This window comes from Artemia sp. Qi Xiang Cuo, chromosome 9 (genome assembly GCF_049724085.1).
Source record: "Artemia sp. Qi Xiang Cuo chromosome 9, ASM4972408v1, whole genome shotgun sequence".
NCBI classification, from domain to species: domain Eukaryota; kingdom Metazoa; phylum Arthropoda; class Branchiopoda; order Anostraca; family Artemiidae; genus Artemia; species Artemia sp. Qi Xiang Cuo.
In genome coordinates this window covers 59,138,789-59,165,043 of record NC_142802.1, presented here as the reverse complement: position 1 = coordinate 59,165,043, position 26,255 = coordinate 59,138,789, and the positions used below count along the sequence as shown (strand labels likewise).

Sequence of the window (26,255 nt, the reverse complement as noted above, 5' to 3'; positions counted from 1 at the left end):
TGTGTTTTACTAAAAATAGAATGTATTTTTAACAGTTTCTCTTTATATAATTGTAACATTGAAAAATCAAAACTTTAGAAATTGATGTATATAAATTTTTTAAACAATCAATCTACTTTAATTTATCTTCCCTGTAATCTTAACTTACTTTTTCAAGATTTTTTTTTTTTTTTTTTTTTTTTTTTTTTTTTTTTTTTTTTTTTTTTTAGTTGTTTAGGATATAAGAGAACTGGTGCTTAGACACAAGTCATTTTTGTAGAGGGCGAATCGTGATCTGACCTATTGAAGGTTCAGGGCTGGGGGCTGTAATTTTGTTACTATTTACGTTAATTTATTTCTGTTTGAATTTGACTTTTTTAGATATATCATTCATGGTAATTTCTCTTTGTTTTAAATTTAGGTTATTAAATGAGATTATTGTTTCTCGTTTTAGGTTTTAACATGGCGCTTTACTTTCCTTTGAAAAATATCCTTTGGAAAATGTTTTGAAATTAATAATACATAAAAGGGCGTTACATTATAGTCCCTTCCTCAAACTCAGTAGTGAAAATTGCCAATAATTTGTTCCTATCCATTGTCTTGGAACAAAAATTATCAGAAATAGGTGAATACAATTAATAATAATTGAGTTCTCAAACGTTCCCTTAATTAAAATACATATAGAAGCACAGCAAAGAAAGAAAATCCCCCCAAAAAACTCTCAATATTTAACGCACTCATTTTCAGCAATTTTTACAATAACTATTTCATTGAAAGTTTCTTGAATAGATATAACATTTTCAATAGATAGGACCAAGAAAATAGTTGTCCGATTAGTTGCTTTTTTCCAGTTTCCAAATTTACTCTTCACTAGTATCCTTACATTTAGAGAAATCATTGTCGCTTAGCATAGTAATCATCAGTAGTTGCGGTTTCGCAAAAACACAAGAAAAATCTCTTAATATTTAAAAAATGCTACCATTTTTATGATAAATATTTAACGAAAAATTCTCTCTCATAGATATAAAATTTGTAATAGCTAGAAATAAGAAAATAGTTGTAAGATTAATTAATTAAATAATTAGGATTAATAATCTTTTCTTTTTTTTTAAATTTACTCTTTGCCGTATCCTTACATTTATAGTAATCATTGTTGCTTAGCATAGTAGTTGTAGCTTTTAAATTTGAAATTTACCAGAAAATTTGTATGTATGTAAACAATATGGATGTTTTCCGCATGAAAGAATTCCAAAAAAACTACCTGCTACTCCTACTTTGGGCCGTGGCTTATAAATCAGTCATCAATTCTGTGCAGAATACTCATGGAATTTTCTGCTCCTAAGAGAACATCCTGTTTCTTGGGGATTTTGTGTTTTCAGTAAAGAGCTAGTTGCTAGAATTTTACATTATTGGAAGAAATCATGATTCAGTTTATTTCAGCTGATTTTTTAGATTTATCTTGCGTAGTCGGCGAAGCAATAATTCTGTCCTGTGTCAACTTCGCTCTTTACAGGATAGTAGTAAACAAAGAAAAAACCTTGCAAAAACGATTTTAAATTAATTTTCTTGCGTATGAAAGTAATTTTACCAAATAATTTTTTTTATTGCGATTTTGAATGGTTTATGACAATTGGAATTAAGAAGTGATTAAGATTGGGATTAAGTATTCTTGGCCTATGGACTCTTGACTGGATGGACTCCATCCCATGTTGAAATTGCTCATTGAGGAATATTTTTAGCAAGTATACACTAATTATGAGACTTAAATTTCGGATTTGAATTTTAGATCGTAAAGCATCAACCTGAATTTCATCTGTATCATTTTCTTCATTAAATCAGCAAAAGCATTAGAAAAAAAAATATCACAAAAAAGCAGAGATTTCTCGATACCAATGGGCGTGGCTGGCACATCTCACCCCACAGGGACATTATCTAATAAAATTAGCATTTTCCTGGAAATGTAAAATTCGAAAGGAAACAAATACTACTGGTCTAGAGCACTCGTATTGGTAAACAAAAATTAAAAATAATATGACAAACCATAAAATACAAATGAGAGAGAAACTGAGCTAATCTATCTATTCCGTAGGAATTAAGACATAATTAGTGAATTAGCTTATTTCAGTGTATTAGCTTATTTCAGTGTTGCTTTTCGTATGGACCACGGCCATGATAACGGTTATATAACAATTTTTTTTTAAGTTTAGGCCCACTATCTCAAGGTATGAAAAATCATTCTAGATATAAATTTTTTTGTGCGTGAGATTGTTTATGTAAATTAGCTAAACTTTCTTGTGATCAGAATTCATTCCCAGGGCCAATTAATTATTCATGAAACAATTTTTGGCAGCAATTTCCTTCCAAGGCTGGAAAATCGCATCAGTTAAAATTCACGGTGCTAGGCGTTCCCTTGGAAAGTTTCCCCACTGAAAATTCCCCTGGAAAATTTTCCCCTGCATAAAACCCCCTCCCCCAAAAAATCCCCCCAAAAGGCTCACCCCACAGAAAATTCCCCACAGAATAATCCCCCCCACGTATTTCCCTTGGATAATTTCGGATGTTAATTAGAAAGGAAACTGAAAGCTATACTCGCCTGTTCAAACCACAGGCAATACTATAGCGTTGCCTTTGTTAAGTAGTTATAAGGCTACATTGTATTATTTTTTGTTGTTTTTTTTTTCTCAGAGGCGCTTCATATGGAAGGGGTGGTCTTATAAACCTCGGAGGGAACTCATTAAAAATTAAAGTTCTTGTGCCTTTTTAAGAGTCAAGAGTGACTGGAGGGAACCAGACCCACTCCAGAGGAAGGGCAGGCCAGACAGTGCCAGGGGAAGGATTGTAAACTATCCAATTTGTCCATTCTCAACATGCAGAATTTATCTTTGGAAAAGGAGAAATGTTTGATCTTGAATGTGTCTGAAAAGACTAAGGGTATTAAGTTAAAATGTCGCGGAATACTGAGGGATATTTTGAGTTAAATCAGAAGACAATATCTGCATTTAAGTGATCAAAAAATGTGTCAGAAATATCTTAGGAGCGGCTAAGGGTCCAAATATTCAATCATAAGATATAATGTTTATCTAGTTGACAGTAGGGCGTATCCAAAATATTCCAGAAACGGCTGATGGGATTTCTTTGAAACTTTCAGGAAATGTTTAGGGGTGTTGAAATAAATAAAAGTCATTAATTTGAATTAGTAAATCAGAATCGGATACTTTAATTTTTACCCCATAGACATGAAAAACTGGAGAATATTCATTACATGAGCCAAAAAAAGTTGGGCATGCGCTTTACTGAAAAAAAAATATATCACAAATATTTCCTTTGTAATTAAAACATTGACATATAAAAATAGAAATTATAGGGAAATAAAATTTTGAATTGCTGTGTTTCCAGGAGCATTCAAATTTCTGAGTTGTCAGGAATATATCTTTATATATTAAATATTCGGTTTATATTTATTAGTTCTTTCCGATCATCTTGATTATTATCTCCACTCTGCAACGACCCACCGACACTCCTTCATAAGAGCTGATGCATATTTATACCTCACTGTACACAATTTCATCACACATAACCTATATCAAACTTGGTCGCTACTATGACACTATGACACTACTGCTCCACCTTCCCCTCAGCACCAATGATAAGGGCCCAGGCCAAAAATATGCGTAGGAAACAAGAAGGATTAGCCAACAAGTCGTAAAAGCTCATTTAGTTTTCATTTGAAGGCTCAATGATCCTTCAAAATTAGGCCATTGAAACGTACTCTGTTTGGCATCTTACCCGCCTCTACACAAAGACCTACCACCCCTCCTTAATAATACCCCACTGTATGATGAAATCCCCGTAACATTCCCTCCATATGTAAAATTGTGGATCGAAAAAGAAAGACAAAAAAAAATATGTAGATGAATTCAGGAAAAAAATAATCCCAGAAAATTTCCTCCTCACTGAAAATCCTCCCCCAGAAAATCTCTCCCCCCCTTGAATACTTCCTGCAGAAAATGTCGGTATGTTTCCCCATAACAAATATGTTACTACCTGTAAACAATTGACAAATTGCAAAATTCACAGCCCTTTCCCTATGGGTTGTGGGCTTCTTGTCATCCCCAGAGGCACACTTATTGGACCTTTCAAATATGATGAACCAAATGGGTATTTCGGAATTTCATTCGGATGTCTTTGGACAAAAAAGGGGCATGAGAAGGGGGCTAGTTGCTATTCATTCTGTTTGATCACTTAAAAAGGTGCTTAAACTTTTAATTTTTGTTCGAATGAGCCCTCTTCCGATCTTCTAGGACCCTTGGTTTAACACGACCATCGTTGGAGGAAAACAACAACAACAAACAACACGTATCCTTGATCTTAAAATAACGACAAGACCACACTACCTTTTCATTATAAAAATACTAAACTTTGGAGCGTTTTAATTTTTCAATTTCAGTTTTAAACATCTTATTTTATTGTAAGTTTCATTTAATTTTTATGCGTAGTTGGCTGTGGAAGGCTCTCGAATATGGAGGCTAAATATTCTTAAGGTTTAAACAAATTTAACTATCTTTGGCAAATTCCCTGTTGTTTTACTTGTTGTTGTTTTTATCCATGATCATTCTTTGGAAAAATATACACGTTTCCAACCATTTGTAGATGAGAGGTTGAAACCTCTACAGTAGGCCTCTCTGATTTATTTTTAGTTAGGGAGGGGGCGGATGCCTAAAATTATATTTTTTTATGTCAAAACATCCTAACTCTGATTGAGCCTTCAGGTAAATACAGATTTAGTTCTAAGGAAGGGGCGCGGTCAGGTATGATATTTAGTCCCTTTAGATTTCAGGGAATATTTCTGGCTTATGCTGTTAGTATGAAAGTAAAGAGTAGTATTAAATCACAAAATGAGCAGAATTTATTCCGTATAGAAGGGGGGCTGCCCCTTCCCCATTCCCGGCCTCTCATCATGGTCGTTAAAATTTTGGAGGATGCTAATTTGATCGGAAATTGAGAGTTCCAGTCCTTTTTTGTAAATCGAGAGTGATTGGAGACCAGCCGGCCACTGTAATTAAACTGTTTTGATATATGGTCCTTTTGTTACCCTTTAAGATATTTGACTGACATTTTGAGGTACCTATTTTGTACTTTGTCTTTGGCCGCTCAGTTTTGTGGGTGGGAGAACCTTCTATGGGGACGAGATTTCCGCTGAGAAATTTTCGGGGGAACTTTCCGTGGGTTGAATTTTCTGGGGGATTTCTCCGCGGTCGGAGGATTTGTCCGTGGCTGGGAGGATTTTTGTTGGGGGAGGGGTGTTTTCTGAGGAATTTCCATGGGAGGAATTTTTCGTGAGGAATGGGGATTTCTAGGGTAAATTTCACAGGGGGGGGGGGGTGCCGGCTACTAAAATTCACAAGGAAAACTTTACTGGAGAAAAATTCTACGCTTATGTACTGTCTAATAAACATATCCTGCTTTTTGTATATAAATTAATTGCAAGTTATCATAGTAAAAATCCCTTCCCAGGGCTGATTACATTTTCCTGATACAGTTTCTAGCTGCCCTTTTACCCCGATACTGGGAAATTACATCAGAACTCTTTATAGCCGATTTTACTGAGTTGAACATTCCATAGGACAGATGAGAATTCTCTGAAAAACCACTGCTTCGTAAAAGTAAGAAAAGGCCTGTAAGCTTATTCATTCTTTTTGCTAGCGTGGCGGTAACCCTTAAATACCTCAAAGCACTACCTCAAAACATAAACACGTTACTAGTAATTCTAAAGCTACGTCAGTGCGTTGCATCATTATTTATAATTGAGCAGCCACTCGCATGAAGAAAAATTGCTTTACCATAAAATTTATCACATAAAAATATTGACCAATTAATAGAACTATGCAGCCCCTCACCTCTTTGCTTGAGATTTTTACCTGCAAGTCGCCCTCCATGACAGAAAAAAATTGATGTTAAATAATATCTGTCAATTGGATAATTACCACCTCTATGGTTTACTGCTCGTTAGCACAGGGAGGAATTCTCCAAAAACATAACTGCTTCACTAAATAAGAGAGGACTAATAAATTTTTGGACGTTTTCATTTTATGCCATTGTAATTCTTAATAATTTCTGTGGCCACTAGGTAAAAAATTTTAAGAGGTTAATAATTTTATAAGAGAATATTATACTCACACATTACACAGACCATAATTCGTTTGCTAACAGAAGGAGGGATTCCGAAGCTACGTTAGTGCGTTGCATCATAATTTATAATTAAGCAGCCACTTGAATGAAGATAGAAAAAATGATGTTAAATAATATCTGTCAATTGGATAATTACCACCTCTATGGTTTACTGTTCGTTAACACAGACAGAAATTCTTCAAATAGCAACACTACTTCACTAAATAAGAAAGGACTAATAAATTGTTGTATGTTTTCACTTAATGTGATTGTAATCCTTAATTTATTGGATCGTAATCCTTAAAAATATCTGTGGCAACTAACTGAACATTTTTAAGAGATTAATAATTTTCTAAAAGAATATTATACTCACACATTACATTGACCATAATTCGTTTGCTAACAGAAGGAGGGACTCCATTATTTGCAATGCATAAGTATGCCCCCATCTGGTGTCGGGAAACAGCTTGCCACTTTATCACTTCGCCTTCTATGAAACCGGATCTTGAATATTGCCATGAGCCTAGTAATGAAAGCAGTTGAAAGACAGATTGAAAAGATCAAAAGGATATTAAAGGAAGCTGAAGGAACTAACTGAAGCAATTTTGATTTGTACAAATTCTTAACAGAACCAACTTCTATTGTTAAGAGCTTATATACAGATATCTTACTAAATTAAAACGCATCGAGAATGCAACAGAAATCGCTGCTGGTTGAAACCGCTTCATCAAACAGTTCGTGGTAACGGAAAAAGTGTGAAACACTCCGTAAGAAACAAGTGATCTCAATGAAAATGACACCATCAGGTTCAGCGTGTCAGAGAACCCTACTGTATCGGTTTCAAGCTTCTATCTGCAAAAATGTGGAATTTTGTATCTTTGCCAGAAGGAAGATCACAGTTGCGTGTTTATTTTTTTTTTCCAGGGGTCATCGTATCGACCAAGTGGTCCAAGAATATTGGGAGAGGGCTCATTGGAACGAAAATTAAAAGTTCTAGTGCCCATTTTAAGTGACCAAAAAATTGGAGGGCAACTAGGCCCCCTCCCCCGCCCTTGTTTTCCCAAAATCGTCTACTCAAAACTTTTATGTAGTTATTTTGTTCATCATAGTTGAAAGGCTCAATAACTTGAATAAGATGAAGGTCTTTGGGTATAATATGACCCCCCCCCCACAGCCCCAGGGGAAAGGTATTTTAGTTATAAAATTTGTCCATTGTTTGTGAATAGAATTTGTTATTGGGATATAGGAATACATTTTCGAGTGGGGGGTGCAATTTTCTTCTTGAGGTTTTCCACGGAGGTATCTTCCATGGGGAGGAAAGTTTCCAGGGAGTGAACTTGTCAGGGGAAATTATTAACTGGGGTAATTTGCCAGAATTCTTACACCAAATTCTTTTTATATGTCTTGCTTTCTCTTTTCCATCTCAATTTGACGCGCAGAATGGTTAGGAGTAATTGTCTGGGGTAAATCTTCACCGGATTTCCTGGCATTATTTAAAAACGATCAGAAATTAAATAAAAACAAGTTTTTTTCAACTGAAAGTAAGGAGCAACAATAAACCTTAAAACGAACAGGAATTATTACGTATATAAAGAGGGGTTCCCCCTCCTCAGCACTTCACTCTTTACGCTAAAGCTTGAATTTTGTCCAAATTCTTTAAGAATGACTCCTGAAACGCAAAGGCCGTTTAATTTGAACGCTAAGACGCTTTTTAAAAGTATAAATTTGTATATAGTTAGAGAGCGTAAAGAGCGAGATTTTGAAGAGGGGGCAATCCCCTTTAAATATGCAATAATTTATGTTCGTTTTAAGTTTTAATGTTGCTCCTTACTTTCAGTTGAAAAGCTTGTTTTTAATTTATTTATTTATATAGACAATAGGACTGCAAAATATATATATATATATATATATATATATATATATATATATATATATATATATATATATATATATATATATATATAGTCTATTTGATCAATATTATCTTCTAATTTCCTTTGAAGAGCTAGTTCACATTTTTTAATGTCGCAAGACGTATACATAGAAATGGCATCGAAACTGGCCAAAATTGTATCTTTTTTTATTTCAATGTCTTTTAATTTTTCAACAAGGTGACTGAGTTTCTTATATATGAAGTTTACGTGTGAATACGGTGGATACAAGGGGTAGAAATCCAGTTTCCCAATTGTGAAATTAAAGAGCTATATGAAACAAGAGGTGGGCATAGAGGGACCCCAGCTTTGTGGATTTTGGGAGCCCGTAAATTGTAGGATCTTAACAACCTTTAGAGTAAAATAATTTATACATTTTTGGAGTAATAAGTCTTTCAGTTTGCGAAATTCCTAGCTCCTTTCGTACTATACGGGTGAACTTATCGGTGGGGTCTGAATCTATGGGTTTGTAAGTATGGGTGTTGGATAAAATATCTATAACTTTTTTATTATATGAAGTTTTATCAAGGATAACAATTTTATTTCCTTTATCAGCCCTGGTGATAATGATGTGTGGGTCTTTTTTAATTTTTTGAGAGTTTGTGTTTCCTGATTTTTTGACCTTGGAGAATAGGGAATGAAATCAAGAATATTCTTAACCACCTCTCCTCCAAGTAAATATGGATTTTCCACAGCACCACGTGATCCAAATATAACTGCCTTCACAATGGAGACTATCTCTGCAAAATTCACTTGTGTTTGAGGTAGGCAAAATTTATGTCCCTTGGACAAAACATGGGTTTCTTCCGGAGTAATAACCTTAGAAGATAGGTACACAATCCTAAAGGAATTTTAGGTTTAGGTTTGTTTTTCATTCTTTGTTAAAATTTTTAAAAGACCAAAAAAAACGACATTTTTTCCTAAGTAACACAATTTCAAAAACTAGACATTTTCTACAGCAAAACCTTTCACCGACGGATTTTCAGCAGATATATAGAATAGCTCAGAATACTTTCCGCCACGACTTTTGTATGGCTAAGGCTCGTTTATCAGAAAAGTTTGAAAAATTAGAGTACGAAAAATTTCAGAATTCCAGATGTTTTCGTCCGAGATTTTGTCCTGGTCCGGCCATTGAGAACCTATCTTCTAAAGTTCTTACTCCGTAAGAAACCCATGTTTTGTCCAAGGGACCTAAATTTTGCCTGCCTCAAACACAAGTGAATTTCGCAGAGATAGTCTCCAGTGTGGAGGCGGGTATATTTGATTCACGTGGTGCTGTGGAAAATCCAGATTTACTTCGAGGAGAGGTGGTTAAGAATATTCTTGATTTCATTCCATATTCTCCAAGGTCAAAAAATCAGAAAACACAAACTCTCAAAAAATTAAAAAAAGACCCACACATCATTATCACCAGGGCTGATAAAGGAAATAAAATTGTTATTTGCTCTTAACCCCCATACTTTTATAAGTAATATTTAAACAATGTGTTATATTATGTAAGGTCGGTAGTTGCTCTCCCGATCGTATCTTTCTTTCCCTTTTGAATGGTTTAAGGTAAATTTACATGCTTTGATTATTTTTCAGATCCTATTTTTCTATATATATATATATATATATATATATATATATATATATATATATATATATATATATATATATATATATATATATATATATATATATATATATATATATATATATATATATATATATATATATATATATATATATATATAAAAAAATAAAATACATAAAGAAAAAAAATAGGATCTGAAAAATAAACAAAGCATGTAAATTACCTTAAACCATTCAAAAGGAAAGAAAGATTACGATTCGGAGAGCACCTGACCATACATAATATAACACATTGTTTAAATATTACTTATAAGTATGGGGTTAAAGCAGAATTGAATACTATTAATGAAAGTCCTTATATATATATATATATATATATATATATATATATATATATATATATATATATATATATATATATATATATATATATATATATATATATATATATATATATATATATATATATATATATATATATATATATATATATATATATATATATATATATATATATATATATATATATATATATATATATATATATATATATATAAAAAAAAAAAAAAAAAATATATATATATATATATATATATATATATATATATATATATATATATATATATATAACGACTTTCATTAATAGTATTCAATTTGCTCTTAACCCCCCATACTTTTATAAGTAATATTTAAACAATGTGTTATATTATGTATGGTCGTTAGTTGCTCTCCCGATCATATCTTTCTTCCCCTTTTGAATGGTTTCAATTGAGGGAGTGGTTTGAATGGAACAATTGAGTGAGGGGTATCCCCCAAGTTATTTTGCTCCCTCACCCCCATCTAGTTTCTTCAAAATGCCTTTTTTGGGTATTTTCATTGAAACAAAACTTGTTCTGGTATTTTCATTGAAAAAAATAAAGAAACAATGAAATTACCCCCTAGATTTTGACAAATTCATTTTTGCATCCACCCCATTATTTTCCCTTCATTTATGTCATTGACCTTTAGACTTAATTATGGAAATCTCATATGGAACAGATTTGTGTTCTTATTTTGTAGTGTAGCCTTTCGAATGAGTTTATGAGGCCCGATCAGTTATGCGTTTTTCGGCTTAAAAAACTGCTAAAATAGTGATTTTTTTATTATTTGTTTTTCTACTGGGCGTTATACTGATACTGACAAATCAATACTGACATCGTTGATACTGACATCAAATCAACACTCTCAAACAAAACAATGACATCGTTGACTCCATATCAGTCTCATGGAGGGTTGCCACCAGTTGAAAAAAATTAACTGGATTTTAGTGATTTTTTGGTTGATTTATTGATTTTCTTCAATAATCTATTGATTTATGTGCTGATTTAGTGGTTTGTTTGTTTAGGCAATATAAAAAAATTACTAGAAATAGTGATGAATCGTAAGGAATGGCAACCTTGGTCTCATGACAACTAATTTTTTAGCAGTATGGCAACCAAAATTTTTTTAAACAGACTTGGCAGTAACTGAGGAAATTTCCAAACGTTAAATGCTCTCCAGTGATAAACCTTCTTGTAAGTTCAAGCTTCCTACAATTTCACCGATAAGTTTTAATTTATGCCAAATCTCAAGGAACTTCAACTTCTCACAGGAGGAATCATGTTCAACGTGCTAAAATATGCGCTGGATATATTTAAATTCAAAGTTGTTAATGTAGGTGAACGTTCCTTCTTGTAAAATAGTTTTGACTCAAAAATGGAACTAGGTTAAAACGAGCGTAGCAAAATGGCATATTTTGACAAGGAAGCAAGAGGGGCTTGATTGAGAACCTTCTAGCAAAAATTATTTCCTTTTTACTAGGAATACATTTCACACTCCCCCCTCTCTAAAAATTTACCAATGATTATCCCTTTACAATCACGCGATCTACAGGTGTTATAAATAATGTATCAGTTATCAACCATTTTTAAAAACAAATGAAAAGAAAAACAAACTAAAAAGTAAACAGTTGTATTCTTGATATCTCGATTTCAAACCTGGAAATCTTTTCCAATAGGATAGTGAAGTATAAAACCAGAAATAAAAAACAATAGAAAACTAAATTCTAATAAAAACAAATGACAGCGAATAAAAAGAGACAAAACACACATTTAAACAAAACTTTCACAGCAAGAAATGTAAAAAAAAGCAAGTTGTAGGAACTGTTATGCATGACAAAACTGAAGAAAATACGGTAAAATGAAAGCCGAAAAAGAAAATTTGAAAAGTTTTTTTTTAACAAAAGAAGCATTTTTTTTTTTTTTTTTTTTTTTTTTTTTTTTTACAGACTTCACGGCTCCATCACAAATGATGATTTGCCGCTAGTCCTGGTAGTTACCTCATTTTCTAACACTGAGGCACTTGTTATACCTTCTATTGAACTCGTCAAGGGACGAATTTTTCAGAATTATCTCTGCCGGCAATCTATTCCATGTGGTAACCGATCGCCGGGAGAAACTCGTTTCCAGATATTCTTGGCGGGGAGTACCCTGCTCAAGGTAGTCCTGACGAGCTGTACTTCGGCGAGTTGATCGCAAGGGCTTTGCTTTATCAGGAACGAGCTTCGATAGCTCCTCCGATGGAGGGTTATGCAAGTACTTATAGAAAATCGACATGGACACCACATCGAAACGTTCCTGGATACAATATACTGCAAAATCCATTTAACTTCCTAACTCTTTTATGTGTAATATGAAGAGGATCGACTAAATACGAAACACTACCATAAACCGATTAAGTAACCCGGTTAAAGAATGCTTATTTTGTTAGGTATTTAATTGTAATACTTTGAATTTCTTACGTCATTTCCGTATTTCCAAACTAATTAAGTGAGAAAAAGCAACTGTTTCTCAATGTTCTGTGTTTTTGTTCTATAAGGCATTAATATTCTTTATAAAACGCACCTTTCTCGTCCTTGAAACGCACCTCGGTGAGTTCCTTTTGATCTTCTCGTCTCCAGGTTATTTTCGGCTGAGGCTGGCCATTTGCCTTGCATGTAAGTCGCACTGCTTCTCCCTCTTTTACAGTAACTTCACTAGGGGTCTCATCATCTAAAATATCGGGTGATACAGTGATATCTAAATGAGCAACCTAAAAAGAAAACATAGTCATCTAACAGCAAGTTTTGACTAATATGACTATTTTTTTTTAAATGAATAGATATTAAATGAATAATATAGAGAAAACACCTCCCCCTTGAAAAATATAAACTTGTGAATTAAGCTTATTTACTTGTAAACTTGTAAAAAATTAGTTGGTTACTGAATTTGTTGGTTGGCCTGTTACGTACCCTTGTCAAAATATGAGGTATGCCTGATAGAAACAATCTAAATGAGCCTTATAGCTAGTTTTAACATTCTGTATCAGGGGCGTATGCAGCAGGGGGCCTCTGAGCTACATCCTCACCGCCCCAAAATCCAAATCTATTTAAATTCCTGGGTACTTATTATTCAAATTATCAAATAATTTGTTTTCTTCTTATTGCTCTCTTGCGAAATTTTTTTATTGTCACCTCCACCAAAAAAATAAAAAATACTGTGTACGTTCCAATTCTGTATAATGATATTTTTTTTTTTTTTTAAGAATTAGAAATGAAACATTTTTAAATTGGATCAGAACCAAAACCTTACCATGGGCGTAAATTTACTTCGTGGTACCAAATAGCTTAATTTTTACCAGGACTATTCAGTCCGTGATCAGAGTCACTAATTAACATAATTTTTTTTTCTTCAGGCTTAAAATGTATAAACTAAAGTTTTTATAAAAACCAAACAGTTTTGCTGTGAAATAACAAGAACTTTACTCCATACTGGACACCATACCCTAATTTGAAACACCCTTTAAAAAAAACATGCAATTGTTTTTAATTACATGTCTTAGTTTTTCATGTCCACCCAACTTTTGCGGGGGGGGGGGACTGCAATTTTCCCTATCCCCTTAGAATTCGGGATCAGGCAATGAAGAAATCCCCAGTACAAGTCACAGCATGATTTGGTCAGGCCAAACTTCCAGTAGAAGTAGCAGCGAAGGCCTGCTCCTAACAAGAAGGCGAAGAAATTCCTCATATCCCACAACTCAATATCAACCACAAGCACGGGAGGATGTCGATTCTTTTGTGTTCCGTACCAACGAATGCTTATATAGCGGACAAAAAAGACAAGTTCTACTCAGCTCTGACATCTGCTCTATCTCGAATTTCCCCTCACGATGTTTTGGCCATGATGTGTGATAAATGCAACTGTATCTAACCCCAGCGGAGCTTTTAAATATCTAATTGAACCGGTTACTCCTGACTCTTTGAACGAAAATGGGACCCGACTCCTCCAGTTGTGCGCTAGGCACGAACTAGTCATTTCCAACACCCTGTTTCACAGAAAAGACATCCTTAAGCCAGCAGGGTATAGCAATGGCGGGTGAACGCGGAAGAAAATCGACTATATTATAGTCAACCGAAGATGGCACTCATCGGTTACGAATTGTAAGACAAATCGTTGCGCTGAGACAGGGAATACTGGCCATAGATTAATTACCGCGAACTTCCACCTGCGTCTTAATGCCCAGCCTTCAGAACAACGCCAGCCGCAGTTCGACACCCAGAAACTAAAAATTGAGGCATTCCGCCAAAAGTACTCAGTTGAAATTCAGAATTAGTTTCAATGCCTGAATACCCTTGTTGACCCGGAAACGTTCTGGCAGATTTATAAAAACGGTGTACTAGAGGGTTCTAGGCGATTACCCCCAAGAAAAAATACCCCCCGCGGAAAATACCCCTCCCCCCGTAAAATACCCCCCCCGGAAAATACCCCCCGCGGAAAATACCCCCACGGAAAATACCCCCCCCCCCGCGGAAAATACCCCACCGGAAAATACCCCCCCCCCGTAAAATACCCCCCAACCGTGGAAAATATCCCTCAACCCCCACCCTCCCCCCCCCAAAAAAAAAATACCGCCCGTGGAAAATAAGGCTTTCCAAATTTGAGAATTTTATTTGAGTTTAATTTTTCTAATTTCCTTAGGGGGATGGAATTTTCGCACTTGTGTATTATGCGCCACTCACTCAAGTTTACGCTGTGTAAAATTCGAGAACACACCGGTTTTATTTTTAGTTTCTTCGTTACTTTAGAAATAAATTTGCGCTATAGATTTGCAAATTAGGGGGAGGGGGTAAGCATAACAGGTCTGCATGCAAAATGTGCTTGGTACAATTATTCTGCATATTAGATAGATAGACCAATAAGTGTATTTTAAAGCCAAATATACGGCCATGAACATAGTAAAATAGCATAAATGAATATAGTGAATGGGGTGTGTGTTTAACCCCCTAAAAAATGCCCCCCCCCACAAAAAAATACCCCTCGCCCTCCTTTGGAAAGTAACCCTTGCGGAAAATACCTCTCCTTGTAAAATACCCTCGTGGGAAATACCCCCCCCCCCTGTGTAAAATAAGGTTTCTAAATTTGAAACTTTTAATTAATATTTTAAATAATATGTATAATAAAACACAAGTACCAAAATTCCCTTCCCCTACGGAAATTAAAAACATAAAACTCAAATAAAATTCTCAAATTTGGAAAACCTTATTTTCCACGGGGTTTATTTTCCTCAGGGGGGGATATTTTTCGGGGGGAGGGGGGTATTTTCCGTGGGGAGTATTTTCCGGGGTGAATTTTCCACGGGGGGTATTTTCTGCAGGGGGGTATTTTTCGAAGGGGGGGGGTATTTTGCGCGGGGGGGGGTGTTCTCCAGGGGGTTTATTCCGGGGGGAGGGGTATTTTCCGGGGGGTATTTTCCCAGGGGTATTTGCCGGGGCGGTAAACTCCGGCCACCGTACTAGAGGTTGCCACTAATAGCGTTGGTCGAAGATGTATTCAAAGAAGCCCAGGCTATCGCAAAAATCACTGCAAATCATTGAACAGCGCCGGAAAGTGCGGCTGTCCAGAAATATGCCCTCCTACAGACGGCTAAACTGGATGAGAAACAAAGTTATTCACCGTGATAGATAACAATTTGTTGATAAAAAGCCGAAGAGCTAGAAGATCTGACATAAAAAGGTAATGTCATGTTGCTTTTCAAGCGTGTCAGATACATTAGCGATGGGGAACCAACAAAGATAGGTGCAGTAAAATCCGTCTTGGATAAAATGCTAAAGGATGAAAACGCGCAACTTGATTGATGGAAGCAGTATTTCGAAAAGCTACCAAACGCCAAAAGAATCGACGTTGACCAAATCCTAACTGCGTATGCTCAGCAAACAACATGTGAAAATCCACTAGAGCCTGATCCTCCTTCAGTAGAAGAGATATAAAATGCCCTGCGGAGAAAGAAGAACAGCAAGGCAGCAGGAACCTGGGGATCACCGCTGAGCTGCTAAAGTTCGGAGGACCGGTAATGCTGCTTTGGCTACGCATGCTGTTTTCCCTTGTCTGGTCAACCGAATTGATACCTGAAGAATGGAAAGAAGGGATAGTCCTTCCTCTATGGAAGCGCAAAGGTAGCCGAACCGATTTCTTGAACTACAGAGGAACCACCCTCCTGTCAGTTCCTGGCAAACTATTCACCATGACTTTGCTTGATAGAAGTATTCAGTTCATCCGTAAGTGGCACCGGATTCAGCAAGAGGGTTTCATGCCCAACAGATCCACAACCGAGCAGATATACATTATTCCTCGGGTCATCGAGAAAACCCGTTAGTATCAGCATACAGCATATATTGACTTTGTTCACTTTAAAGCAGCTTTCGACTCGGTTGACCGTGAGTCTCTTTGGCCGATACTACAAGGAATGGTTTACTGACAAATACTACCACGGAAAAATACTGTTCAAGGCCGTCTACACTGGTACAGAAAGTTCTGTCAAGGTTAATGGTCTCCAAATCCCACTTTTTGAAATAGATACTGGTGTAAGGCAAGGGTGTGTTGCTGCTCCTGAACTTTTCAACGCGGTGATTGATTATGTCACGGATCGAACGGCAAATCGGCTCCAATTCAGATTGAAATATGGAAAAAGAGTCCTAGCCGATTGCGACTTCGAGGCAGCCCTCATTACACTGTCGGAAGAAGCCCTGAAAGTGGGACTACATATTAGCTGGCAGAAAACAAAAATAATGATTATCGACCCAGCAGGCATCGGCAAACAACATATTAGGGCATACTGTTATAGTTGTCAAGTCTTTTACTTACCCTGGATCTACCGTCTCGGATAACGGCTCAATTGAAAAGGAAGTCCAGTCACGCATCGCTAAAGCCACGTCTATTATGGCTCGATTATGCCGTTCCGTGCATTCAAAGCCCAACATCACCCTAAAAACAAAATGCGAATCTACAACACGACTGTAACGCAAGTCCTTCTCTACAGTGCTGAAACTTGGCAAGCTGCTGCTTCTGTTCGTGATGCCATAGATGTGGCCCAAACAAACTTCTTAAGACGGAACAAAGGGATCAAGTGGTACGAATTCGTCTTTAACACCCGACTGCTGACACTAACGGATCAAACCTCCAACTCTTGTCAGCTCACCGTAAGGACCCTATGGTGGTTTTGCCACTTAATTCATATGCCAGCAGAAGCACCCGCAAGGAAACTTTTAAATTTTGATCCCTCTGAACATGGCTGGAAACACCCCCGTGGAAGACCCCGATTCACATGGAGGGACAGCCTTATCCAATACCTCTCTATGATCAGTACTGATCTCCAAGAAGCAGTCACACTTACGCAGGACTGTTCGGAGTGGAGGCGAAGAGTCACATTTCTTTCTGCGCTGGACCACCAGCAGGAGCTTTAAGTCGTTCCCTGGAAGGAGTAAAATGTACGAAAGCGAATTTTTCGGGAGTAGCGTATTCAGAAAAGATTTGAATGCTTTCTGGTAATACTAAGTTAACCAAAAAATTAACCAGTCTTTAAAATCGAATACGAATTGGAAAATAATTTTTTTTCAAGAATCTCTGAATACAAGTGAAAATGAGGAGACTCAAAATTGATTGTGCTTTAAATAAAAATAATTGTACGTTTTTAACCCGTGTTCCTCAACTCATCGACTTTTTTTTAATTTATGCATTTATAACTTAGAGCAAATTAATATATATGTAAATATATATAAATATATATATATATATATATATATATATATATATATATATATATATATATATATATATATATATATATATATATATATATATATATATATATATATATATATATATATATATATATATATATATATATATATATATATATATATATATATATATATATATATATATATATATATATATATATATATATATATATATATATATATATATATTATTATTATTATTGGAAAACCCGTCATACAAAAAAGGAAAAGACGGAGCAATAAGCAAAAAAAAAAAGCAATACACATAAACTTAGGAGTTATACATGTGGTTTGTAGTGACGAACGCTGGAGCTAAGATCTAAATCAGCACTTAGAACAAATTACACAAAACGAGAAAGAAAAACACAATTATACATTGCTCTATAGGTACGAGACATGTTTCTTTTCTTTCTTTTTTTAGGCTCCTAAATACTGAACAAACATAAATAATATGAACATCATTGCATCAAGCCGTAATTGGTAAAAAAAAAAAAAAAAAAAAAACAACCAAACACTAATTACACTAAGCGCGAAAACAAACACTTAAAAAAAAAATTAAAAAAAAAAAAAATAAAAGGAAAAAAACACAACAAATAAATCTTAACTAATGGGTTAAAACTGACGACCAGGGATGATTCAACTTCATTAAACGGGAATTATAAGCACGAATTTGCTTTTCCACGGCTATAATGGGGTCAGCAATGCTGAATTTTCTAATCAGATAAGAATTGCGCGTCCAAGAGGGAAAACGTAAAAGATATTTTGCGAACCGGAAGAAAACTGAACGAATTTTTTACTTTTCAGAATTTGTGAGCATTTTCCAAAACGGCGATATGTACAAATAATGTGGTAGAGCGACAGAGTTAAAAAGTTTCGAGAGAAGATGGCGGTTGAACCGTAACTTATTAGTTACAATAGAAGCTTATGATAGCCCAACTCTACGCTCAATGTGAGCAATTAATAGTTTTCGCGTGTGCATTACTGACGAACCAATGGCAAGACCGAGGTAGGTGATATGATCTACTGGCTTAATCCTACTATGTCCGAGACGAATATCCCTAGGTGACGCTTGCTTCCAATTGAGGAATACAACTTCGGACTTTTCAGCTTTGAACTGAAGACCTAGTTTCGCATACTCAGATTGTAGCGTTGCGAAAGTCTCGCTTATGCGCTGGATAGTGCGGCTCACATTCAGAATGTCGTCTGCATAACATACGAGAGATAAATCAAGACCGGGAAAGATGAATGATGTGGGAACAGCTGACTGTGCATCAAGAACTACATTATTGAAGAGTGAAGGGGAAGAAACAGCACCTTGACGGGTACCTTTTTCAACATTGACAAAAATATTTGGGGCTGGTGCGTAGACTTGAGAGCCGTCAACTTTAGCTAATGGATGAAGTATTATGCGAAATTTAAGACGATAATACATGTCTTGAAGGGCTCTGATATATAAGGGGCTCACTCCACGTTTTCCTGCACGGAGTAGCATAGCGGCGTGACTGAGAGAATCGAACGCTTTACGAACATCATACCCAGCTAACACGAGAGTTTCACCTGATACATCATCATCCATCAGTGCGTTCGCGATAATCGACAAAGTATGGGCACAACCGAGACGTGGCTGGAATCCAAATTGGTTAGGTGGAACATAGCATTTTGCGTTCAGTTGGTCAATGAACAGAAGTTCACAAAGCTTACAGAAGATAGTGGCCACTGTTATAGGGCGGAAGGACAAGCACTGGGTTGCGAGTTTACCTTTCTTTGGAATTGGAGTGAGATCTCTGAATGAGAAAGAAGACGGTACAACTCCTTGGGTAACAATCATCTGCATCAAAAGAGCAATATGGTTTACCAGCAGCTCGCTTCCATGCAGAATGTATATATATATATATATATATATATATATATATATATATATATATATATATATATATATATATATAGTATATATATATATTCTTCCTATATATATATATATATATATATATATATATTTTTATATTTTTATATATATATATATATATATATATATATATATATATATATATATATATATATATATATATATATATATATATATATATATATATATATATATATATATATATATATATATATATATATATATATATATATATATATATATATATATATATATATATATATATATGCTAATTTTATAGTTCTTCCTTACATTCATATAATCTACAAAAAAAAAAATTCTACTTTTCAGTTCATTTTGGAAACATGTTTAAAAAATGATTAATTATTTTTTACTTTTTAGTCATCCAGTTTTATTATCATGATTTTTTTTTTTATGCGAATGCTTATATACTTCAATTTTATAACTACTATGCCCTCTCACTTTCCAGTTACAGCCAGTTTGATTTTGAATGTCATTAAATTAAAAAAAAAAAGTTTTTTCAACTGAAAGTAAAGAGCAACATTAAAACTAAAAACAAACAGAAATTATTACAGGTATGAAGGGAATTACCCTCTCCTCAACACCTCCCTCTTTACGCTAAAGTGTTTTAGTGTTTTTAAAAAAGCTTCCTATTGTTCTAATTCAACAACCCCTGTGCTTCAGGAGTCGTTCTTAAAGAATTGGGACAAGATTCAAGCTTTAGCGTAAGGAGCGAGGTGTTGAGGAGGTGGTAATCCCATTCATACACATAATAATTTGTGTTCGTTTCAAGTTTTAATGTTGCTCCTTGCAGTCAGTTGAAAAAAAGTATTTTTAAAAATTAATTTCTGATCGTTTATAAGTAATGGTAGGAAATCTGGCCCCACCTCCATAGAGAAAGTCCCCTCCCCACGGAAATATCCTCTAGACGATTCAATCCCGGTGAAAACTTACCCCGGACAATTACCATTAACACCTCTTGGATAGGAATTCTGGCAAATTTCCCCAGTGTATAATTTCACCTGACAAGTTCTACCCCTTGAAACCTCCCCATAGAAAATTCTGTGGCGAGGGAAACCTCCCTCCCCATAGAAAATTCCCCCCATAGAAGAACCCTTAGCCAAAAAATCCCCCCCTCCACACAAACATGAATACGTACTTCATAATAACAAATACTATGTGTAAAAATTGGCAAATTTTATGACTTAAAGACCTTTCCACTGGGGCTGTGGGGGGGGAGGCTCATGTTAAACCCAAAGGCATAGTTATTTGGCCTTTCAACTATGATAAGCAAAGTGGCTATCTCAAAATTTTGATCGGACGACTTTGGGGAAAAAAGGGGTTGGGAGTGGGCCAGGTTACCCTCCAATGTTTTTGGTCACATTAGAAGGGCACTAGAACTTTTAATTACCGTTCAAATGAGGCCTCTCACAATATTCGAGGACCACTGGGTCGATATGATCACCCCTGGGTAAAAAAAAACGAATAAACATTCATCTGTGATCTTTCTTCGGGCAAAAAATACAAAATTCCATATTTTTTCAGATAGAAGCTTGAAAACACAACAGTCAGGTTTTCTTATACCCTGAATCTGATGGTATGATTAGTAGTGCAGCTATAACAGTTCCGACAAGACAGTCCCCCCACCTTCCGACAAGACACATATCCCATCATTCCAACAAGACACATATCCCATCATTTCAACAAGACACATACCCAATCATTACGACAAGACACATATCCCACCTTCTGACAAGACACATATTCCATCATTCCAAGCGGACAGTCTCCCCATATAGCTTCAATATCTCCGAGCAGAGTGTCTCCCCATATAGCTCTAACAGTTCCGAGCAGAGTGTCTCCCCATTTAGCTATAACAGTTCCGATTAGAGAGGTAGCCAATGTAGCTATAATATATTCGAGCAGAGTGTCCCACCATATAGCTTTAATATTTACAAGCGGGGTGTCTCACCATATAGCTTTAATATCTCCGAGCAGTGTGTCTCCCTATATAGCTATAACAGTTTCAAGCAGAGTGTCCCCCCATATAGCTATAATATATACAAGCGGACAGTCCCACCATATAGCTATAATATAAGGTAGCAGAGTGTCTCCCGTCATACAAGCAGACAGTACAATGACCGGATTCAACCTACCATGAAAATTCGTGCTTTTCACGAAACAATGGTTTTGGAGTTAAATAACATTTTTTTTTATAGAGTCCTGGCCGTTCACATATCTAATGTTAAACAAGATTCTTCATTTTGGTATGATTATAGGCGTTGACAGAAATGAAAATGGTAAACCATCTGAGGGAATGCTAACTCTATTCAGAAATACATATTTTTTTTATTTGAGTGATTCTCAACTGTGTTGGGTATAATACACAACTACCATTTGAACAGTGTTGTTAGGTCCCCTACCCCAATCCCAAGGATCCCCTCCCTCCCAACTTTTTGCCCCTCCACCTCCAACTTTTTGCCCCTCCTACCCCCAACTCCTGCCCCTAACTCACCCCCCTCCCCCTCCCTCACCCCCCTCCCCAACTTTTGTTTTTCAACTTTTTTTTTGCTTTTTTTTAACTTTTTTTTACATCTCTTAGAATGTCATTAAACACACTTAAAACACAAAAAAATCACATTTAATATTTTCCAACTTCAAAATGGGAATGATATAAATATGTGTGTCGTAACTTTTACTATTAGAAAAATAATGTTTGTAGAGACCACTTTTTTTCTGACAGTTTTTTTTAATTTTTTTCAACTTTTTTCAGACGTCTTAATATCACTGCATCCCCCTCATCATCACCTGTTAGTATGCAAATGGGCAGTGGACACTTCACTACGTGTTTACGTTCAAAATGGTTGAAGCATTGAAACATATTTATGAGAATATTGGTGCAGTGGCAAGTTTAAGCTCACCCACCACACTTACGCAAGTCACTGGACTTAAAAAGAATCGGGCGGCAGAGTATCTACAGAATGAATCAAGTTAAACTCTAGATCGTAATCGTAGAGTTCGCGGTAATCACTATCGAAAAACTAAAGCCTTGTTCCCATTACAAATACTACAAGCAATCTTTTGACTCTGGATGAGATTCAACGGCGTCACAATCACCCTTACAAATACATTATACTTGCAATCAGTGTTTTTAGTCGCTATGCATATGCCGTACCACTGCGGTCAAAGAGCGGCGAAGAAGTTGTCAAAGCTCTTGAAATCATCCTTGAACAGGATTGCTATAAGAAGATTCAAACGGATCGGGGTAGTGAATTTGTTAATCCCCATGTAAAGAAGGTTCTACTGAAATATAATACAATCTTATTTATGCTATACATGGCATCATATAAGAAAATACTTATATGATGCCATATATGATGTCATTAGAAATGCTTAAACGATGTAATAACATAGTACATGACGTCATTCACAAAAACCAAAATTAAGGCTCTTAACGATTTTTCTCAGACTTCCGATTTATCTAGATCGTTTTTTTTTATGCGAGAATATTCCAAGATACCAATTTTCCCAAAAAAATATGGAGCCGTTTTTGTGAATATACATACATATATAAATACATACTTACATACACACATACACAATTATTACTCAAATATAAAAGTAGTATATTTACAAAACTCTCAAATCAATTGATGATGTATATTTGAAAACTAAACAATGATTTTTTTTATTAATCTTCGGATTCATGAAAAAAAATCTTATTATCCTCATTCCGGAGCAAACAAAATGAATCAAACAGTCCGTGAAACGTAAGCACAGAGATACCCGGGTGAATAGTAACCCAGAATAAAAAAAAATATTGTTTTATAGTTACAAAAGAAGCTGTCGTGGTTACTCCGAAATATCCGGTTCATCAAGCACAAAGCTTCTTATCAAAACTTATTCGCAAATGAAAATTTTATTAATTTCACAAAAGGGTGCAAAACTGGGTCAGATCTTTATAGAAAAAACTTCATCATCAAATCCAGTAGGTCTAAGAACCTTCACTGGAAGATATTGGTTCCTAAACATGTAAAACAACATTTAACATTTGGCCGAGACGTTTTATCACGGATATGCCTTTTTTTTTTTTTATCTCATCGAATCAGCAGTCATATAGAACCGAGAGAGGGCTCATTACAACCAAAATTCCGAGTTTTGTTGTATATTTTTAGTAACAAAAGTGACAATGCCTCATTTCAGTCCTAGTTTCTGCCATTTTGTGCAACAACAAAAAAAATAATCTTTAACTGACAAGGGCCAAATGCTATCGAGGGAAAATATGGAGATAATCAGTCGGTTTAGAATTGTGGCAAAGCTGCATACATTGCCACTTGAAGGGCGAAAATAGAAAGAATAATTTTGTTTATAATCCATATAAGATGTGAATGCTTTCTGGTAAAAACAAAAGCCTTGCTTCAAAATCATTCCCTTCCTTAGAGAAGCGCATGCGAGCCACCCCTTCCTCCTTTGTTTGAAAAAAAATCGACGGTGTCCATTTCATTTTCTCCGGAGTATCCTTGACCTGGACACTGGGAATTTTGCTCAAGCCTTCTCCTCCTTTATTTATTGTCTATAATATGTCAAAACGACAGCATAAAGAGAGAGTCTTAATTGGTCCTCTTAAATAGGATAATCTGTTTGTTTGGAATCCGAACTCTTTACCTCATTTGAAAAAATGACTTTGTCTTCTGTGTTTATCTCTTTTAATTCTAGAACGTTCCCAATAAATAATTGAAATGTATTTCCAGACATGAGTAATCTCTTCCTTGGTCATGAGACAACGAATTGGCCGGTTTACTTTACTCAATTTAATACCTAGAATAATTATAGAAAAGTTCGTTTGGGTGAAAACGTTTTTCATTTAATTTTCAATTGATCTGTCGGTAAAGTCTAAAATATGACAGCTGTAAAATTATAAAATGTACACTCCGAAGAGACATAACTCGCAGCGTGTTCAACAAAAATGTACTAGCTGATTCGTTTAGCCACGCAGAAACACTATGGTAAAAATGATATGATATGGTTGAGCAAATGAGCCTGTCTGGCTAGTAAGATCGATTCAACCTTTACTCTTAACTGTATTATTTAAAAAAAACGAAACTATTTAAAGAACTATTTAAAAAACGATCAGAAATAAATACAAAAAAACTTTTTTCAACTGAAAGTAAGGAGCAACATTAAAACTTAAAACGAGCAGAAATTATTACGTATATGAAGGAAGTTGCTCCCTCTTTTACGCTAAAGTTTTAGTACTTTTAAAAAAGATTCTTATTACTTTAATTAAACGGCTCTTGTGTTTCAGGAGTCATTCTTAAGGAATTGGGACAAAATTTAAACTTCAGCATAAAGAGCGAAGTGTTGAGGAGGGGGTGACCTCCTTCATATACGTTTTGGTTTCTGTTCGTTTTAAGTTTTAATGTTGCTCCTTACTTTGAGTTGCAAAAAGTTTTTTTGTATTTATTTCTGATCGTTTTTTAAATAGTACCAGGATATCTGGCCCCGCCTCCACGGAGAAGTCCCCTCCCCACGGAAATATCCTCTAGACGATTCAACCCACACATTTTATAACTTAAAGACCATTCCCTGGGGCTGTGGGGGGTATGTTATATCCAAAGGCATAGTTATTGCGCCTTTCAACTAAGATGAACAAAATGGTTGGCTCAAAATTTTGATCGGACGATTTTGGGAAAAAAGAGGCGGGGGAGGGGGCCTAGTTGCACTCCAATCTTTTTGGTCACTTAAAAAAGGTACTATTACTTTTAATTTCCGTTCGAAAGAGCCCTCTCACGATATTCTAGGACCACTGGGACAATACAATGACCCCTGAAAAAAAAACAAAAAAAACACGCATCCGTGATCTTTCTTCTGGCAAAAAATACAAAATTTCACATTTTTGCAGTTAAGAGCTTGAAACTTCTACAGTAGAGTTTGCTGATACGTTAAATCAGATGGTAAGATTTTCATTACGATCCTATGACTTTTAGGGGGTATTTTTCCCTTTTTTGAAAATCGGGTAAATTTTCTGAGGCTCGTAGCGTTTAATGGGTAAGACTAAACTTAATGAAACGTATATATTTGAAACCAGCATAATAAACCGACTCTTTGGATATATCTATTGGTATCAAAATTCCGTTTTTTAGAGTTATGGTTTTTATTGAGCCGGGTCGCTCCTTACTTACAGTTCCTTACCATGACATATTTGAAAGTTTAACTACTGTTTAGCCTGACGTATTTAAGAGAGCAAAACCCTAGCTCGATAGTATCTGCAAGTATTTCATTTACCTAAAAACTAGACCCTTCCACTCTCCAGGCGTTGGAAAAAAATCAATGAACGTTTTACTCGTTGCAATTGTGCTAATACATTTGTTCTTGAAACATTGACGGAAAAGCAAAAATTTGACAAAAATAGCGGGTGTTAAGTGGGAAAGGTTTGAGCCCTATATTGAATAATTTATATGTGTTTAAGCTTTTAATGTCGCGCTTTTCTTTTATTTAAATAAATTACTGTTCGTTGTTACAACTAAGGATCTTTCTCTCATTGTAATTTCAAGGGTCTCAGAGA

The 26,255-nt window shown here is 35.3% G+C and overlaps 1 protein-coding gene across 3 annotated transcripts in view; it reads right to left on the bottom strand.

Moving 5' to 3' along the window:
* LOC148948884 (lachesin-like) overlaps positions 1-26,255 on the bottom strand; it is a 149,332-nt gene that overhangs the window by 23,806 nt on the left and 99,271 nt on the right. For all 3 annotated transcript variants that reach the window (XM_089094782.1, XM_089094783.1, XM_089094784.1), the window contains exons 5-6: positions 12,575-12,761; positions 6,521-6,670 (exon numbers count right to left, since the gene is read on the bottom strand). In XM_089094782.1, coding sequence (XP_088950908.1) covers positions 6,521-6,670; positions 12,575-12,761 — 337 coding nt within the window. The remainder of the gene's footprint in view (positions 1-6,520; positions 6,671-12,574; positions 12,762-26,255) is intronic.